At 45.5% G+C, this 20,703-nt stretch overlaps 1 protein-coding gene across 2 annotated transcripts in view; it reads right to left on the bottom strand.

The window, feature by feature from the left end:
* The window catches only part of LOC138247173 (killer cell lectin-like receptor subfamily B member 1B allele A), a 213,963-nt gene that overhangs the window by 177,357 nt on the left and 15,903 nt on the right, over positions 1-20,703 (bottom strand). For both annotated transcript variants that reach the window (XM_069201915.1, XM_069201916.1), the window contains one exon: positions 2,925-2,993. In XM_069201915.1, the coding sequence (XP_069058016.1) occupies positions 2,925-2,993 (69 nt within the window). The remainder of the gene's footprint in view (positions 1-2,924; positions 2,994-20,703) is intronic.

The raw sequence follows: 20,703 nt of genomic DNA, 5'->3' as shown, positions 1-20,703 counted from the left end.
TCCTTCCCTTCAACTGCACTGGGGACAGGTCCCTGGAAGACACACTGCTCCCTGTGTCACCCTGGGGATCCTGTTTCCCTTTGGGGGGCAGTTGGGCCATCCCTACAACCTACAGTCCCTCTCTGGGACCTGATCCTCTTCATCATTCAAGTCCATCCCCTCCTCCGCAGAGTCATCCTCTACTGTCTGTGCCTGTAACCTCTTAAATTCCTCATAGGCCAGGAGGGCTATCTGTAGATTTCCTTTGGAAGCTTAGGGCACTTTAATTTAGGAAAGGAAGAATAATGGAAAATTAAGAAGAATTTAAAAAGTCTTGAATTGCTATCAAATTATTTAACTGGGATTTTATGTTACACAAATGACTGCATGGCACTGCACGAAAACAAGTCCTGATTCACACCACTGAATGCCAATATGAGAATTTGGGTTGATGGTTGAGTAGTGTGTGGCCCCTAGTCAAGCCACAGTCACAATCGCTTGCAGGGTAAACCGCAAAATTTCACTAAATTAACCTGTGGTTAACACTGGGTAGCTTGGCACAGAAAGAAATCAGGATAACTGTAGAGGTAATGTGAATAGTACTTATGCAGCACACAAACAGTAATGAAGTGAAAGTACAATACAAGAAAGATTCCACACCAATTTAGTCAAATTGAGCACATTTTGGTAAACCATTAAACACTAAAACAACACACACCCAATCAGTAGAACTGAAGTTATGAAGTTTTACATTTTTGATAATAATTAGTGCCTAAAAGATCAAAGTGCGGACATTTAATCATGGCAGACTAGGCCAAAGTCAAAAAATATGACTGACTGTGAAAGAACATGTTTTGGATACAAGCAGCGGGTTGGGCCCAGTTGCTGTTTCCTTTTAGACTTTTGAGAAAATGTTCTCGGAAGGCAAATACCAGTTGGGGCATGGAGCAGGGTGTGTCCGAGGAGGAACTGTCAGCGTCAGGAGGCCTTGAGTTAAAGCTTCAGTGAACATTTCTATGTTCAGACTTATGGCCTGATTTCCCATAGGAAATAATGGGATTTATATTTCAGTGGATGGGATACCCGTCACCGTTGTGATGGAGTAACCCACCTGCCCATCTAAATCAGGCCCAAGTCTCTTTTTAGGAAGTCAAAAAATCTCCAGTGGGACTAGGCAGAGGGCTGTAGCCAAAGACAGTTCACCAAGGCTGGATCCTCATTTGTTGAAGGACCACTGAACTGGATATGCTGCTGCAGGGAAGAATACAGCAAGAAAAGCTGCAAAGTCAACCTGGCCAGCAATGCACCTTAGGTGGATAGGCAAGCAGGTTGGTGCCGGTCTCCTCCCGGTTCGCAGAGCAAGTTTTGGACAAAACATTTCTATGTCCTAATTTTTGGGATTTGTCCATCTGGGCACCATTAGCACCTCAACCATGGGTCCAGGACTAGTAGAACACCACATGGGCATTCAGGACTCACTCAGGCCGGGTCCAGGTGTGGATTCAAGATGGTGGGAGCCTTCTGTGTCCCTGTGCTTTTGAACCGGAGGCCAGCAAATTCACTGTAGGAGTCACTCTGGCAGCCCTGGGTTCAGGTGAGGAAAAAGGGTGCAACAGCAGGGCTGGCCTCAAAGGCTTTAGGCAACAAAGTAGTAATTCCAGGTACAACAAAGCAGTTTTGTAGAGTGTTCATCAGGTAACAGCAGCAGGCAGTCCTCCTGCATGTCAAGGAGTGAACTGAAGACTTGGTGTCCAAGGTCCTATTTTTATACACTAGTGCCCTACTTCTGGAAGGTTGGAAAAACCTCTAGACAGGGTCTTTGAAGTGCATGAAATTTCCTGAGTTCCCTGCTCTGGCTGCATGCTGGGTGCAATGAAAATGTGGAGATGATAGGTCCCTTATGTGAAGGCCGAGCCTGTTCACTTGTCAGCGAGGCTGTGCAAGGCTCCCCCCAACTCCATCCTGCCAGCAGATGGCAAATTCAGGCACAATAAATCCCTATATTGTGTGACAGTCTAGGAAGATTTACAAAGTCTTTCAGTTACACCTAGTCATGCGACCCAACACAAGTTGCAGGCAAAAAAGGGCTAAAGGGAGGAAAAGACTAACTTTCTAAATGCTGCATTTTTCTAAATTATAATCAAAACCCTGACTTCACCATTACTTAGGGTTTTTCATTACAATGCCAAATACATCAAACATGAAATAGGCTTCTTGCTCCCAATTAGAAATAACAGCTTATCAAATGTGATAAGGAATCTCCAATGTTATCTTATGCAGGGATAGGCTTTACAGCAGTAAAAAATGAAATTTAGGATTTTTCCACTACCAGGACATGTAAAACCAAAATGTTAATGTCCAACCTTTAATTTACAAGGCACCCTCCCCTATGAGCTACCTAGAGGCTTCCTTAGGTGTGATTTATATGTAATAAAAGAGAAGGTTAGGGCTTGGCAAAGGGGTTTTTATTGCTAAGTTGATATAGCAGTTTGAACCTGCATTCAGGGTACAGTGGCAGGCCTGGGACATGTTTTAACTTACTACTTAAGAGGGTGCCACAATAAGTGCTGCAGGCCCACTAGTGGCATTTAATTTACAGGCCCAATGTATATGATATACCACTCTACAAGGGACTTATATGTACATTAAATATGCCAATTGGGTGTACACCAATTTAACCCTGTTTTAGGGGAGTGGGCACAAGTACTTTAGCACTGATTAGCAGCTGTAAAGTACAGAAAGTCCTAAGGCCCACACAAATAGGTCCAGCAAAAATGGAGGCAGAGAGGCAAAAAGTTTGGAGGAAGTTCGCCCTAGGGCTAACAGCTCATCAAGGTCCTGTTACCATGTCTTAGTGGATACTGCATCCATTAAATAAGAATCAAAGGTGTTAAATAAATTAGTCTGTCACATAAATAAAATCCAAATGAGTTAAAACTTGTTACCCGAGTTGCCTGTTGAGTTCTTCCATTCACATTCTTTTGCAGTGCTCTTCTTGTGTAAACCGTGGACTACTGCAAGAGAAACATAGAGTTAGAGCGGGCAATAATAATTAGATCTGAAAGTATATTTATATTTGGCAAGATAGTTCAACTATAGGAAAGCATTCTTCTTCGGAAGTAGTAAGTTAGATACCACTTGTGCAGCAACTGAGCCTTCACATCTTCTTTAGCTCCAACATTCATCACTTTGTTATGCTTCATGGTCCATTGTGATTTAGAGCTTACCCAGATAACAAAACATCATAAGCCAATATATCAAAGGTTTTTTCCAAACATTGTTTTGGTTTGGTCTTGGTATACTTTGGCCATTGGCCAAACAAATGAAGTGCAAAGGAAGGACAAAAGGCATTTATCCACAGACACAGAGCCTCGCCTAAGGCAGAGTTCTGAGCCTAATTTAGGAGGCCCATGATGCCTCTTCCTAGTGTGGCAATGCCCTGCACAGCACCTGCATTCTCAGACATTCTTGAGAATGACTTTGGCACTATATGCAGGTGAATTGGTTGCAGGCTTGGCCCAATGCCAAGCCTTGAACCCATTGCTCGCTGAGCTCAGTAATAGCAAAGCACTGAGAAATCCAAAGAGACAATGGCTCTCTGCAGCAGGCTTTAACTTTGGTAAGAAACTAAAGAATTTGAATGACAACTTTGTTAAAGCCATTGGGCCTCATTACGAGGCTGGCGGGCCGACCATTGGCCCTGCACAGCCCTTTGGTGTGAAGACCACCACGTTCCTGGAGATCTTTACACCGGACCAACTTAAAGGGTCCCACTGCGCTGACCAGCGGCCTGGTCAGCCCTGTGGGAATTGTGCAACAACATTGTTGTCTGGTTTGAATCGAACCAGCGGTAATACTGCAGCACTCATGGTGCACCAGCACCTTTGAAACATGCACTGTCTGCACAGCAGACAGTACACGTTTTAAGTGTGCTGAATGGGGGGAACCAGTCCAAGGGCCCCCATGTGGCACCCTTCTCCTGCTTTCTGCCAGCTTTTTCATGGTGGTTGAACTGCCATTAAAAGGCTAGCAGAAAACGAGGTTGTAATCAGCATGGCGACGCTGAGTTGAGCACTGCTGTGGCTGAACTCCTAGACCACTGTCAGCCTGTTGGGAACATTTTTAATGAGGTGGTTGGATCACCATAATCGTGGCGGTCTGATCTCCTCTGCGAGGTTGGTGGTCCTCATACCGCCAGTCTCGTAGTCAGGCACATTATGTTTATTTGTTAAGTTTTTGCGTTTATAAAGTGTGTACTAAGAAAACAGACAAATTCCCCTTAAAATCCATTGAGGGGACATTCTGATTGAGTTTAAAAAAATTTAAAAAACGTGCATCTGAGTCACAAAAGTATTTATGTATACAGGAAATAGTGCAACAATCACACTCGTTTACATATTCTGCCCGTAAAGTCCTTTGTACTTTTACATGCCTTTGTGGATTGGCCCCAAAAATTCTAAAATGGGTATAGACTGAATATTCAAGCAACATTCATATGCATTTAGTACAAATACAAATGATACGCCCTCTTTGCACATTTACTAACTCACTCCCTATTAGTACAAAGATGGCACATTCCTTTCAGTTTGCACTAAATGTAGATGAATATTTTGTGAACATTCACTTTGCGTATCCATTTTAGGTGTTTGAAGCCCCTCTACACAGGCAAGAAAAGTACCACAAGACCACTACTTTACATATTCCAAACTGCTTCTCTGAATAGGTTTCACAGCTGTTTGCAAGTTTTGAAAGACTGCACAACCATTACTCCATAAACAGACTGCTTCTGATATTACACATTATGGGCCTGATTCTAACTTTGGAGGACGGTGTTAAACCGTCCCAAAAGTGGCGGATATACCACCTACCGTATTACAAGTCCATTATATCCTATGGAACTCGTAATACGGTAGGTGGTATATCCGCCACTTTTGGGACGGTTTAACACCGTCCTCCAAAGTTAGAATCAGGCCCTATGTCAGGGACATCAACATCAAAATGAAATTATAAATGGTAGTACCAGTAAAATCACATATTATATTACTATCAACATGATCAATTGCATTGTGAAGTAGGTTACAACTCACGGAACAAAGAGTTCAATGTGTTTGGTCTGTGACATTTTCAAATAATGTAATGATGTACCCCAGAGTTCATGACCACAAAGAAAACTAGGGTCTATTTTAGGATGCAGCCAACAGACTGTAGACACTAACCCTGGGCTTTGACTAGGCTAGTTGTGCTATATCACTTCCCCTGGAGCTCACTGTGCTCAATCTTTGGTTACAGTCAGGAAATCTGAAAAAGGGACTGGCCTTAGCACAAGCCTTGTGCTCAGAACTACTTGAAACCAGAATCTAAAGAGATGATTTACACAAATATATAAATGAATAAGCACTACAATTTTTAACTACCTAAATATTCATTTTAGTATTTACTAAGCACATTAACCAAACTTGCATGCTATCAACAATTCTGGGGGCATTACTTGAGCCCGAGTGGAATGGCAGCTCTCCCTTGAGCTCTGTGAAGCCTGCTGCAATTCTTGCAGTACACAGCTGCTCCTGGACACTTCTGGTGATGAACTCATCTCATAGAGGTCAGCAGTGAACCAGTCAAACAAGTGCATCACAGATGTAAACTCTGTGCTGGGACTTCAGAACTTTTTTGGAACCAGTCGCTCCATGTCCGGAGGATTCAAGATGGCTGCCCACAACCAGCATGAGTACGAACCTGGCAGCAGGAGTGTGGCGTCAAAGCTCTTATGCCTGCCTGATCATTAACTTTCCCTACAGAGGACATCTGCATGAACTTGGGTTTTGGTGTTCTTACTGCCTTAAGCAGCTGTCCTGCTAGGACATTGCTACATCCTCCTCCTGCTTAATCTGTTTTAAGCTGCTCCTGCATAGCTCATTGACTTATTTGCTCAATTATCCCTTGCTTCTTGGACTTGTGCTCTGTACCCTGTTCAGTTTAGGCTATTTTGTGATGAATACAATTATTTTGAGCCACTTATACCTAAGCCTGGTGCTATAATGTGCTCATATATGTGCCTACATTCAAAGCAATTATATTCACAACTGAGTTACGCAGCTCCAACTAAGGAACTGGTTGCCTGTGGGAAGTGCTTGACCCAATTAGTTTCAATATCCTATACCATGGTGTACTTCCTTGTAGGTTCTATATTTGGCGGGGTGTTTGTGCGATTCTGAATTTCACAATGCTGTTGTCTTTCTCTGAGGCTCTAGAGGGCGTGCTGCATACAAAACACTCACATTACCTCTTGGTTCCCCAATTTTGCTTGTATGGCTGAATTTTGCTGTTAACCGGTACAGGAATTCTTTGTCTCTCAAAATGTTGGGCTTTAAAACCTCCAAATTAAAATAACCAAAAGGAACTCTCAAACATAACAAACAAGAACTGATTCTTTAGCAGCAATGGACAAAATGGATGACTCTTCCATCCTTGAGACCATCTTAAAAAAGTGAAATTAAATACATTATATTGAGCAAAGTACCAAAACCAACACAGACGAACCACAGGTGGAAGTTGCTGGTGTTCGGAAAGATCTCAAGGATCTGACATCAGGTTGATGAGTGCGGAGGGATGAATCAACTTGGTGAAATATGGTGCCTTAGCACAATAGAAACAGTTCAACAAATTAGATTTGTTAATCGCCTCTCTCAAACAGGACATTAACGACTTGGAGGACCAGAATTGAAGGAGGAAACTCAGAATCTTCAGCCTTCCAGAGGGTCTTTCGCTAATTGCTTTCCTCTAATCCTGGATCCTGAATGTGGTTAACATTATTTTATCTAAAGACTTTGATCTAGAGCCCGCTCAAAGGATTCCTACTTTCAAAAACAACAGTTCGTCCTCCCTGAGAACAATGATCTTCAAACCATTATTATGCAAACAGCACACTGAACTGATTCTTGCACACAAGAGAAACATTAATCCATCTCATGGCATGGGGCAAAGATCTTTATTTCTAAAGACTACTTGAAAACCCATAAGAAAGGCTTCCTGACGCTCAGAAAAAGACTTGGACCCCCATTACAACCCTGGCGGTAAATGCCACCTACCGCCGTGCTGACAGCCGCCAACATACCGTGACCACGGCAGCATTCCACCACGGGTATTATGGCCCACACAGAGAATTCCGCCACGATACAGACACCCACACAAGTCCGCCATACCAAAGGTCAGTGATAAACTGGTGATAGCAAAACCCACACCGTTGCGCCAACAGGAATAAGCCCACAGTATCAAGACCCACGAATCAACGTGGCGATCTTTCAAACGCAGTAAACCATTGGCAGGACACAACGCCACGCTCAAAATACACACACACTTACAAAACTACACCACATTGGACTATTCAAAATACACACACCTGACACACATACACACACCACACCCTCACACTCATACCACTATAAAACACACACTCACATTACCCATAACCCCTTACAACAAAAAACAAGCATTTTCAATGCAACGGGTCTCGCATTTGTTCGAATTAGAGCTATTAGAATTGTAAAGCAAAAAATACACAGCGCGATCGCGCTGCGTGGAAAATAAACAGATAAAGTAGTCCGGACTCCAGGCTGAAAACATCGAGCTTCGTATGTTTTTGGTACTTTACCGGTGCTGTGTAGGTGGGCTAAACACCGGAAAAGGCATGACGTATGCATGCCTTTCACAAATGAAAGCAAGTGGATTTTAAAAGGCAAGCCCACGAACCAATGAAAGTGACTGACGTGTCATGGGTGTGGTTCCAAGCCCAAAGAGAGATAACAGAATGGATGGAGCACTTTGTGCTCGCCCATAAAAATGAAGACCAGAGCTACTGTTCTCTGCTGGGGGTGAAAGAATAAGTCTTTTAAAAAAAAAAAAAAAGTTGAACAACCAGGTTGAAATTGCTACAAAACACAACCTACAGCTATGATCCGCTTGTTGAAATCCATACATCTCCAGCATGAAGTTACTGACCACATCAGCACTAAAGAAAACGTTGAAAGTTTCAGGCAACTAAGATCATGAGCAGGTTATCTCCACACTAATGACCTGCTTCTAAAGTAGTGCTCGAAAGTGGTTTTATGACACATAGGATAAAATGTTCCGTTCCCAAAATGTTAACACCATATTGCACTTCGGGAGCTGTAGTCAGGTGGAACGTTGTGCCCTCGGTGACATGTCGCCATCTGGCGGCACTGCTGTTGCTGAGTTCACATTCAAACTACTGACCCCTGAGAGATGTGAGAAGGCCATTCAAGCTTGTTCTTTTCTTCGCAGTCTGCCGCTTGTTACTTTGCATGCCTCACAAGCCCCTCAGGACATCATTACAAAGGCAGCTTTTCAGGTGTCAAATCTAGTTTAAAACTACGAGTGGCCACATGAGATGAGGCATCTCGCCCCCCCTCACCTCCCACCTACACATATAATTTATTCTGATTTTTCAATGAAAAACACATATGATTTCACACATATTTTAAACATTTAGAAAATTACATGCAGTTTTTAAAATTGAACATTTCTTGCATTTGAAAAAATTCCAGTTTTTGTAAGTCTTAACAGGGCAAAAATGTCTGCAACTGACATAAGTGAACAAATCTGCGGGCTCCGATTAAAGTCCTAATTAACTGACTGTAATGGCAGAATACGTAGTTGCAGAATGAACAGTGAAAGGGCACCTGCATTAAAACTATAATCATGGAAGCAGCCCAGCCAGTAAATGCTTTCTTCAATCCAATATGCCAATGTGCACACAAAGAATGTGCTCCCATGGGTATAAACTTAAACAAGCATTTACAAAGCAACAGGTCTTACGTTTGCTCATGTTAGAGCTGATAGCGTTGTAAACTCCTAACCCGACTTTTCACCTATCGGCAAAAGTCCATTTATGTACGTAACCCGAAAAAGTGCAATTAATTATGTAAAGCGCTCGACTTCTGCCAAGCGAAATCGCACTAGTAAATTAGAGAAAAAGTAGTCCATGAGCCAGACAGAAAACAGCGGGCCTCGCATGTTTTCTGTACTTGGTCGATGCGCTCGAGGAGGGCTAGCCACCGGAAAAGGCATGACGTATGGATGCTTTCGACTAATGAAAGCAAGCAGATTTTATTAGGCAAGCCCACGAACCAATGAAAAACACTGACGTGACGTCGACAGGGCTCCGAGCGCTTTTCTAAATCCTAAAGTGTCTCGCTGCGATACGCATGCGCGAGCGCATGCATCGCAGGCTCGACCCTAAAAAATGGACACGGGCAAGTTGATGAGTAGAGGGAGTCAAGTCACTATCATCAAATCAGAGGCGTACGAGGAAAGCTGAGGCACTGCATAAGGATGCACAATTTGCCTTTTTTCAACAAGATTTAATACACAATTCCTGGATTTCAGCTTATTTTTTAAGGATCTGTGCTGCCTCGAATATTTGTGCTGCAGAGTTCGATCATTAACAGGCAGCGGCATAGTTAGGTGTCCTGCACACCTTTGTTTACTCACCAGTACTGCCCCAGATAAGATTTATAGCTCTGCCCCTTTCTACCCTACAAACCCTAGTAAACCGAAGTCAGCGCAGCCAATGCTCTTGACAGAGCTCTGTTTTAGCATTTATAACGAAAACATTCACCCAGCTCAGGTCTGCTCCTGGAGCCAGGTCGTGCAGGGGGGAAACCTGCCGAGCCTCATGCAATTAGATTACTTACTCCATGCTCACTGAAACATTTTTGGCCAACGATGATTTGGAAAAGCAGTGTCTCGTTAAGCAAACCCAGCTTCCTGTCGAGACTATGGCACTGAGAATGCTTTTGAACAAAACACTCCGGCTTGGAAAATAGAAATGAACAAAATGCTAAAATATTATGCAAAGTGCTCAACTTCTGCCAAGCGACATCGTGCAGCGAAAACAGAGAAAAAGTAGTCCATGAGCCAGAAAGAAAACGGCGAGCCTCGCATGTTTTCTGTACTTGGTCGATGCGCTTGAGAAAGGCATGACGTATGCGTGCTTTCCACTAATGAAAGCAAGCAAATTCTAATAGGCAAGCCAACGAACCAATGAAAGACACTGATGTGACGTGGACGGGGCTCCGAGCCCTTTTTAATTCCTAAAGCGTCTCGCTTGCGAAATGCATGCGCAAGCTCATGCGGCCCAGGCTCGACCCTAAAAGGAGACCAAGCACAGAGAGACAAGCAAAGAGCACCCACTCAATCAGAGGCACATAACACCATCACCCATACACCATCCACACACATCACAGCATACACCACAACACATCACCCCACACATCACCCCACACATCCTCACACATATCACTCACACCACATCCATGGCACCCCAAAGACACCCCAGGTTTTCAGAGGAGGAAGTAAGGGTCATGGTGGAGGAAATCATCCGGGTTGAGCCACAGCTACTCGGATCACAGGTGCAGCAGACGTCCATTGCTAGGAAGATGGAGCTATGGCGGAGAATCGTGGACAGGGTCAACGCCGTGGGACAGCACCCCAGAACAAGGGATGACATCAGGAAGAGGTGGAACGACCTACGGGCGAAGGTGCGTTCAGTGGTTTCAAGACACCAGATTGCTGTACAGAGGACTGGTGGTGGAGCACCACCTCCTCCCCCACAACTAACAACATGGAAGGAGCAAGTCTTGGCGAGCATGCATCCTGAGGGCCTCGCAGGAATAACAGGAGGACTGGACTCTAGTAAGGCAAATCTCTATTACTATATCCCACACCCTACCTGCATGCCATCACATATCCCACCCTTACCCTCACTCCCATAACTCCACCAACTCACATATATCCCACTATCACAACCCACCCATCCCAATACCAAGCCTTGCATGCAACAACAAAGCATGGGCCCCCATCACAGACCTGCATGTGCATCCATCACCCAAGAATGCCCAATAGAGAGACTCACCCAGCCCACAAAATCACACCGAACACAAGGCCAAGCCGACAGGGAAAGCACAATCATACAGGGAAACACACCCATGCACAAGATGGCACATGCAGATACATTAACAATTGCATTTGCATCCCAACAGGACCCCTACCCAACGTCCCCGGAGAGGAGGTGCCAGATACATCCAGCCCCCCCCAGAAGAGGCCCACAGTGATGACAGCAGATCTGCACAAGTGCATCACGATGACCAACCTGGCCCATCAGGGACCTCTGGACAGTCGGATCACCCTACCACAGTCCCAAACCACCACAGACCCTCCCCCCCAAGGAAACACCAGCACAGCACCCACCCAGCGGGCCCATACCTCTGTTCCCAGGACACGTCAATCAGCAGTGTGTCCACTACTACAGGGACCCCAGGCAACCCCACAAACCCAGGACAATCAGGGACCTGGGGTCAGTGGCAGTGGGCACACGGTTCAGGGGACAGAGGCACAGGACAACAGGGAAGCTGGGAGGACTGCTGTGAGACAGGGGGAAGACAGGCCCAGGGAACCGATCCTCCACGAGGCACTCTCAAACATCATGGGAGCATACCACCATTCCCATGAGACCATGGGCCAGGTACCGGCCAAGTTACAGGAGACCCAGCGACTGCAGCAGGGACAGTATCTGGGGATCAGGGAGGACCTAACCAAAATATACACCATCCTGGTCACCATTGCAGGGGTTCTGGCTGACATGGGCAAAGACCATGAGGGACACAGTGGCACAACAAAGGGCCCCTGACACTAGCCAAACCAATGAACGGCCTTCCACCTCCGCCGGCACTAGTGGACAAGACCAACAGGCCACCAGCAACCCACCCCCTGTAGAAGGAGAACCAACCTGCAAACGGTCCCTGTGATTCAGGCAGAAGAAAGATAACACTGCCAAGACCCCGCCAGGAAATAAGACTCTCCTGATTGTCACCCTTCTGTCCCACTATGTCACCCTGTCTACCTTGAACTGCCATTGCACCACTTCCAATGCCCCCTGGGACAATGTACCTGTGATACCAATAGACTGGACTCTAACTGGACATTCATCCACCATCACCCCAGCCCATTGCACTTACCCCCATACTTATTTGCACACAAAAAACCTTGAAACATAAACCATACTAGAGTCAGCGTAATGATTAGAAAAATGTATTATTACAAAATCATCAAAGCATTGCAACGTCTATGTTCAGTGCTACAGGATGACCTTTGGTGGGCAGCAGTACATATAGGAGGAGCCAGAATGGGGTACACAGATCTGAAAATAGAGAATCCAAAGGGAACAGTCAGTGTCCATAAACAGAGGGTAAGAGCCTGCCATGTACAAAGTTCTAAAGATTACTGTAATGTAAATTGTGTTACAGTCTCTTACCTGTGTGTCACTGGAAGTACTGCTGAATAATGTTTGTTCTGTTGTCCACATCTTCTTCATCTGCCTCCTCTTCCTCACTGTCCACAGGTTCCACTGCTGCCAAAAGACCTTCTTCAGGCTCATCCTCCTGCAGAAAAGGCACCTGGCGTCTCAAGGCCAGGCTGTGCAACATACAGCATGCCACGATGATCTGGCACACCTTCTTGGGTGAGTAGTATAGGGAACCACCTGTCAGATGAAAGCACCGGAACCTGGCCTTCAGGAGGCCGAAGGTTCTCTCACTAATCCTCCATGTACGCCCATGTGCCTCATTGTATCGTTCCTCTGCCCTTGTCCTGGGATTCCTCACTGGGGTCAGTACCCATGAGAGGTTGGGGTAACTAGAGTCACCAGCAAATATTGAGGGACAACTGTTAGACACAGATACTAAACCTCAGGGACAGCCCCATACTCAGACCCCTATTTATACTGTGTGGGGACTTTGGGCTCACCTATTACCCGAACCCGGTGCCTCTGGAGTTGCCCCATCACATATGGGATGCTGCTAATCCTCAAGATATAGGCGTCATGCACAGAGCCAGGATATTTGGCATTCACATGGGAGATGCACTGGAAAGTCAAACACACCATTTGCACATTCATCGAGTGATAGCTTTTCCTCTTCCTGTAAACCTGTTCATTTCTTCAGGGTGGGGATAAATACCACATGTGTACCATCAATGGCACCAATGATGTTGGGGATATGTCCCAGGGCATAGAAGTCAGCTTTCACTGTGGCCTAATTATCCACCTGGGAAAAAACAATGTAGCTGCGCATGTGCTTCAGCAGGGCAGACAACACTCTGGTCAACACGTTGGAGAACACTGGCTGAGACATTCCTGATGCCATGGCCACTGTAGTTTGACAGGAATCACTTGCCAGAAAATCACGCACTGACAAAACCTGCACTAGAGGGGGTATTCTTGTGGGCTGATGGATAGCTGACATCAAGTCTGGCTCCAATTGGGCACACAGTTCTTGGATTGTGGCACGATCAAGTCTATATGTGATGATAACGTGCCTGTCCTCCATTGTCGACAGCTCCAGCAGGGGTCTGTACACCTGCGGATGCCGCCATCTCATCATCTGCCTCAGTGGTTGTAGCCTATGGAGGAGAACGGTGAACAGAAGGTCATATTACCACATAGATGGCCCAACTGTTGTCGAATTTACGTCACAGAAGCAGTGTGTGAAGTTGAGAGGCAGTTGATGTGCCAATGTCTGCTGTGACGCAGTTAGGTGCCATGCCATGTGCCCCTCTGAAACGGCGGCTGCCTGACCTGTGAGGAGGGACAAGGGGAAATTAAGTAAGTGCGCTGGCGTTGTGTTGATTCGCGGTAGGCAATGACCACTGCGCAACTTCGCATTGGTTATCATTGGACCCTATGGGTCCCAGGAGCCAATGGCGATGTACGCCGGTGGTGATGGTATGCTCCGCCACGGACGTCACCACCATTTTCTAGCTATTCACTCACTTGCTACCTGTCCATCAACAGGAGAGGACCCACACTGCATGTGCTGCTGTGACCTGAGTCTGGAAACGACAATGGCCAGAGTGTCTGGGGAAAGGGCCTCTGCCTTCACTGCGGAGGAGTTGGAGAAACTGGTGGATGGGGTCCTACCCCAGTACACGTTACTCTACGGTCCTCCAGACAAACAGGTGAGTACACTGTGAGCATGATGTATGGGCAATGCATGTTTGCAGTGGTGTGGATGTAAGCCACATGTTGGGGGGTGCTGATGCATCCTGGCCTGAGTGTTGCATAAGAGGTGGTCAGTGTTTGTGTGTCAGGGCATGGGTGGGAACTGGTGGGCAATGAGTATGACGGTCTGAACAGGTGAGTAATTTCCTTTTCTGCTGTCTTTGCCCCCTAGGTCAGCGCCCACCAGAAAAAGGGTATTTGGTGTGCCATCACCAAGGAGGTGCCGACCCTGGGTGTCTATCACAGGCGGAGCACCCACTGCCGCAAGAGATGGGAGGACCTGTGCTGCTGGACCAAGAAAATGGCGGAGGCCCAGCTGGGGCTGGCCTCCCAACGTGGAAGGGATGCCCGTCGCATCATGACCCCCCTGATGTTCCGCTTCCTGGTGGTGGCATATCTAGAGTTGGATGGGCACTTGAGAGCATCACAGCAGCCACAAGGGGGTGAGTACAGACTCTGAAAGCTGGCTTTGCATGCTTTAGGAGTTAGCAGGTTGGAGGATGGGGACGGTGGGTGCCCCTAGGCCAGGGCGATCATGGCAGGAGAGGTCCCTTCTGTGCAGGCTCTGAAGCACTCCAAACCCAATGGTGTTAGTGGGCAACTACTACTGGGCAGGGTCCTGTGAGTGTCAGGTGTGCAGATGCTAGCATTAGACTTTGTACCCCATGGGCTTGTGGCTACCTTAGTGACTAGTAGTACATGGCCTAGTGAATAGGGCAGCTCCCTGTGTGTTGTGTACGCCAACAGTAGTGTTCTTGCTGGCACTGAACAAGTGTATCCTCTGTCTCTCCTCCCCCTTTTTGTTTTGTCACCCTGTCCTTGTGTGCATTAGCATAACCTGGCGGAGGAGCAGAGGCACCGGCGACGGAGGGAGCTGCATCCCACATGGGCCTGGAGGCCCAATCCACTTCAGGCCTCGGAGGCTCCAGGTGAAGGACTGGTGCCCACCATTAGTCCTGACAGCCTAGCAACCTGTACCGCGAAAAGCACCGCCGCAGGTGCCGCCACCTACACCGCCATCTGCACCGCCACCTGCCCTGCCGCTGCCACAACAACAATCAGCAGCATCATCCCCAGTGGAAAGCCGTCGGAGGCTGCAGGAGACGGCCTGGTGTCTCCCTCCACTACTACCAGCACCTTCACCACGGCCAGCACCGGCAGCATCTCCACTGTAAGACACCGCTGCAGGAACCGCCACCTGCACCGCCATATGCACTATCACATTCCAAGCCGGTGCCACTACATCTGTCATCAGCAGCATCCCCAGTGGGCAGTCGTCTCAGGCTGCAGGAGGAGTTGGAGAAACTGGTGGATGGGGTCCTACCCCAGTACACGTTACTCTACGGTCCTCCAGACAAACAGGTGAGTACACTGTGAGCATGATGTGGGGGGGCATGGACCCTCCAACTACCACTTGAATCACCACCACCAGCACTGGCACTACCAGCAGTTTGCAGCCTACGTCGCCGCAGGATGGAGTCTGGCTCTACCTCCATGGAGTATCATGCTACCTGTTGCCTGCACATCTCGTGCCTCAGACACCCAGGTGAGAGAATGGGAACTGGCATACCCTAGGTGCAGCATAAATGGGCACAAGCCCCCCTTCAGAACCAGTGGAGATATGCATCCACTCTCACTATCCTTGGCAGGATGAAGCAGACTGGCACAAGGCCCCCTCAAGAACCAGTGGAGATATGCATCCACTATCACTATCCTTGGCAGGATGAAGCAGACTGGGCACAAGGCCCCTCCAGAGCCAGTGGAGATATGCATCCACTCTCCCCATCCTTGGCAGGATGAAGCAGACTGGGCACAAGGCCCCCTCCAGAACCAGTGGAGAAGCCATCCGCTTGAGAGACTGTGGCTTTGCACTCCACAGGACCAAGCAGTGGGCAAACCACCCACTTGAGAGACTGTGGCTTTGCACTCCCCAGGACCAAGCAGTGAGCAAACCACCCACTTGAGAGACTGTGGCTTTGCACTCCCTAGAACCAAGCAGTGGGCAAACCAACCACTTGAGAGACTTGAGAGACTGTGGCTTTGCACTCCCCAGGACATCGCTGTGGGCATGTTATCCCCTCCAGGAGCAGTGGCGTAGTACCATCTTCCGGCTGGTATGCCCCTCTCCCCTTCCCCCTGAGGTGCCTGCGTGTTTTCGACCTGATGCCCCTGCAGCGTTCTCTCCATTTTGAGGCAGTAGTTACATGTGTGCTTCACCCATATTTTTTTGCCCACTGGGCCACAGACATTTCCAAAGGACAGTATATGGCCTTCTGTACATATTGTAAATATTTGTATATATTGTTGTTTACAATCATTAACTTTATCTGCATATTTCTAAATATCACTATTTGCACTCAATTCCTTTTGTCCTTGCGTTCTTCCAGGAGGTTACGGGGTGTAAATGTAATGTTGCTGCATGTTTTTGTGTGTATGGTGTTTTGGGTGAGGGTGGGGGTGGGGGTGGGGGTGTTGCGTGTTTCGTGTGTGTGTCACTCTCTTTTTCCTCCCTCCCTCCCCTGTGTGCTAAGTGCAGTACTCACTGTGGTCGTCGCCGCCACCTTCTTTGATATTCCTGGTGTATTAGCAGATACACCAGCATCGGCAGGACCTGTAGTTCAGGCTCCATTGCATCCTGGTTCTTCGTTGAGCGTCAAAAGGTGAGTGGTTCCCCTTCAGAGTACTGTTTCCGCCGTGCTTTTGATGCCGTTAGTACCTCCCCGGAAAAGCTGGCGGATTGGTGCCTTGTAATAGAGTGGGCGGTACATTGTCTTCCGCCGGTCTGTTGGCGGTTACCGCCGCGGTGTTTGTTGCTACCGCCGTGGCGGTCGGTGTGTGAAAATGGCTTTATGTTTTGGCGGTTTCCCCTGTGGTCGTGATCCCATTTTTTTTACCGCCGACTTGTATTACAGCCGCTTTATCACCGACAGCCAGGGTTGTAATGAGGGCCTTATTGTCAAATCTATTCTACATGCATTAATTGGCACATCAAAATTCAAAATAGTATTTCAAGGGGAAACAATTGTCTTCATGGAGCCAGCTGACTTGGGGTCATTTTTACAAAATAAATCTGAAACTCTGATGGTTGCGAACAACAATATTACCTGATTTGACAGGCATAACAAATCCACAGATCTCCTGCTTGAGATAGTTTCCCTTGTGAACTGAAGTATTGGATGCTTTCCCATCATTCTCTTTTTTTGACATTACTTTCTAATTCATAGCTCAATGTTGTTGCTCTGTTTCCTGATGTTATAATTGTGTTGCTTTACAATGTTGTCAATATTTATGCTGTTATTGTGCTGATGCGTACTACTTTCCACTATTAATGAAGGTTTGAACTTGTTAATGTTTTCACCATGCTTTATTTTGCAGGACTATGTACTGTGATGTTACCGTACAATATTAATGCTCACATGTGCTCACTTCTTCTATACTTTAACGCCTTTTTATACCAGCATGTATTACTTTGCCCGCTTACAATGATTGCCGCTGGTGATCTCATTATAGCTGTCCATTGGCCTTATTCATTTGTCGCTAGATCTATACATTGCTTGGGTGATTATAAGAACGTACTGGAGACTCTTGTTTTATTATACCATTGATTTGTGGTGGAGATATTCCCACTTGGGTCCTCCCTAGTCCTGTTCGATGACCTTGTCCCTTTTTCAGACACTCCACTCTTCTGTGAGCTATTGCTCTCAAATGATTGGTTCCTCTCAATTTTATGTTTTACCTATTATTTTTTTAAATATTCTCTGAGTTTTTTACTTTTGGTGCTTCTGGGACTTTAGGACTCCGTGCTCTTCTGTGGGGGTAGGCCATTGCTCTTAAATGTTTGATTGTTCTCAATATGTTTTTTCTTGCTTATTCTCTGCATTTTTACATTTTGATACTTCTCTCTTTTTTAAAATTTTATTTCTGATCCGTCTATTTGGTAGTCATGGGTCCTGGCTCTCTCTCTGCGTTGCTTTTTGTCTCAACACCTTTTCCGATTCTTACATTCAACATAGTGCCATCACTATGTAATCTTCTTTAACTTTAAAGTTTTGAACCATCCCTTGAAACACTGCAAGTTTTTGATTACTGTAACAAACTTAAAGATGACATTGTTTTCTTATGAGAAGCTGAAATAGGTTACAGAGAGGTGCATTCCATGGTTAGTGGCTTGATTCATGATTTGGCACCCTGCCCTACTTCTAGTAAGATAAATAGTGTACTCACCCTCATCCTCACAGCCTCTGGGCTATCCATTATTTCATCAGAGCATGAGGATCAGAGCTAGTTACTCAGCTGCAAAGTAGCAAATTAGAATTATACACTGTGAACATTTGCACTCCCAACAGCGAAATTCATCAATTTTGGTCTGCTTTGAAATTTAAACTTGCTTCCCTTCCTCTTGCAGCTCAAATAATACTTGGGAGTGCCTTTAGCCCCCTTTTGGATCCCATCCTTGACAGACTATCAGCATGCACATTCAGGCCTCCCCCTGTTCACAAGAGTATGTGTTCTCTCTTCACCAATCACAGCCTGCTTGATATGTGGAAACTGCTAAACCCTACCAGTAATGAGTTCACTTTTTTCACCACCACATAAATCCTTTACTAGAATAGATTACATCTTAGTCAATTCTTCTTTAGCTCAAGATACAGTATCCTTCTACATTGAACCAGGCATGATCTGTGACCATGCAGATTGCCCACCATGTCCAACAGGTTGTTCTTGGCGGATGAATCGAGAATAATTAAAACATGCCTCTGATGTTCATGAATTTAACAACCAGCTAAAATGGTTTATCCACCAAATTAGTAACTCTGTTTCCGCCCCGGTTACTCTCTGGGATGCCCTGAAATTTCAAATGAAGGGTCAGACTATTATACGTATGGCAAAAAAAAAACTGAAAGATGCTAGCTCATCCATAGATAAGCTGGCGAAAGACATTAATGAAAAGAAATTCTTTTCAGAGGTAATGAATTTAATGACTCTTCCATCCATGCCACCATCAAATGCCAAAAACACTAGTACAAAGCAATCAATCATCAGCAAAAGCACTAATCTTTAGGTTCACGCATGGAGAAGGAAAAAACTCCTTGATCTCAATAATTCTAAAAAGACGCTGGCAGCTTATTTACATTTTTTTTTTAAAGTAACCGAATCTCCTCAATCAAAGATCCGGCAGGCTTAATTAAAGTTAATTCCTCTGAGATTTTGAAGGTCTTCAGGAACTTCTAGTCATCTCTTTATACCTTTACCTCATAGATATCTAAATCTTCATGCCTCAAATTTGTGATTTCCTTACCTTGAAAATGTGTTTCTGAGTCTTTTAAACTCACAATTAATAATCTGACCATAACATGTAAAAATCTTTTAAAAACTCCAATAGCTCAAAAGTTTGAAAAAACACTGTTGAAGTGAAGGTATTGTTGCATAATAAAACTAAGCCCCTCTGAAAAGAGCCAGGCGTGGTTAGCTACAGAAGTGATAACTAACACACTCACCTTGAATACCATACCCTTTAAGACCTCACCACAGCTATACTACTAAACAAGAGAACACCAAGGATTCAGCCAAATAAAAAATTATTCTGAATACATAGTGATGCCATTGGTAGTGGCAATGGTAATATGATATTTAATGTTAACAGTGATGTCATTTGTGAAGGTATCTGTCATATTATGTGTGAGATCAGGAATCTAATTTTGGGTAGGTTCATGTTTTTCATGGCAGGGGTTGATTTTATGATTTGTGTAGTCGATCATAACGGCCCAATTACAGTGTTTTTTAGGTTTATTCATGTATTTTTTATTTAGTAGGTGCCAAATACCAGTACAAAAGATATGAACAATCATTATAATAAATTAAGAAGTGAGACAATTTGAGCTCAGAAAACTGTTCACCACTGATGAGTCTAGGGAGTAGCAGACACAACTAGGAAAGACTGTCATAGAAGTAGATAATCTATGTACACTGGGCCTCAGAATTACTCAGCAGAGTCTCCCTCAGCACACTATTAAATAACAGCAAGAAGTGAAAGGATCAAATATCAGGTGGGAGGGAGATTCACATGGGGGAACTCAATAAGTAAAGAGGGCAAACCATTGTGATGGCACATGGTGCTTTGGTGAGGCCAAAGCATCTCGTTTGGCAGTTTAAGTGTGGGGGATAGTGTATAGCAATAAAGAGTGACATAGGTATCTGAGGGTTAAATTGTTAATAGATTTAAACATTAAAACTAACAAATTGTCCTGTTGTTTGTGCTGAGAGACACCCACCTAGAGACATAACTATAACTACATATATGTGTGTGGGAGAGGTCTACACGACCTTACAGCCACCTTTTTTAGGCTACACTTTGGTAATCTCACATGCCCTAAATCCCCTTCTTGATTATTAACCTTTTGGCATGGTTGATCAAATAAAATCTGAATTTCTTTCTCAAGAGCTGTCTGAAACTTTATTATGGAAAAAATCTGCACTGACATGTTTATGAAATGCATCAGCACCAACCGCGCCAGCTGTACATAACCATGCTGGACTCAGGAAATCAAAAGTCCTTCTCCTCCAAAGTGCACAAAAGCGAATCACATCTGTGATATTGTTGGTAGTTTTACACTGATCCAAAAGCATCACTCTCTCTTTGGTACCATCAGACC

The sequence above is a fragment of the Pleurodeles waltl genome, chromosome 7 (assembly GCF_031143425.1).
Source record: "Pleurodeles waltl isolate 20211129_DDA chromosome 7, aPleWal1.hap1.20221129, whole genome shotgun sequence".
Taxonomy (NCBI): domain Eukaryota; kingdom Metazoa; phylum Chordata; class Amphibia; order Caudata; family Salamandridae; genus Pleurodeles; species Pleurodeles waltl.
This window is presented reverse-complemented; position numbering and strand designations above follow the sequence as displayed.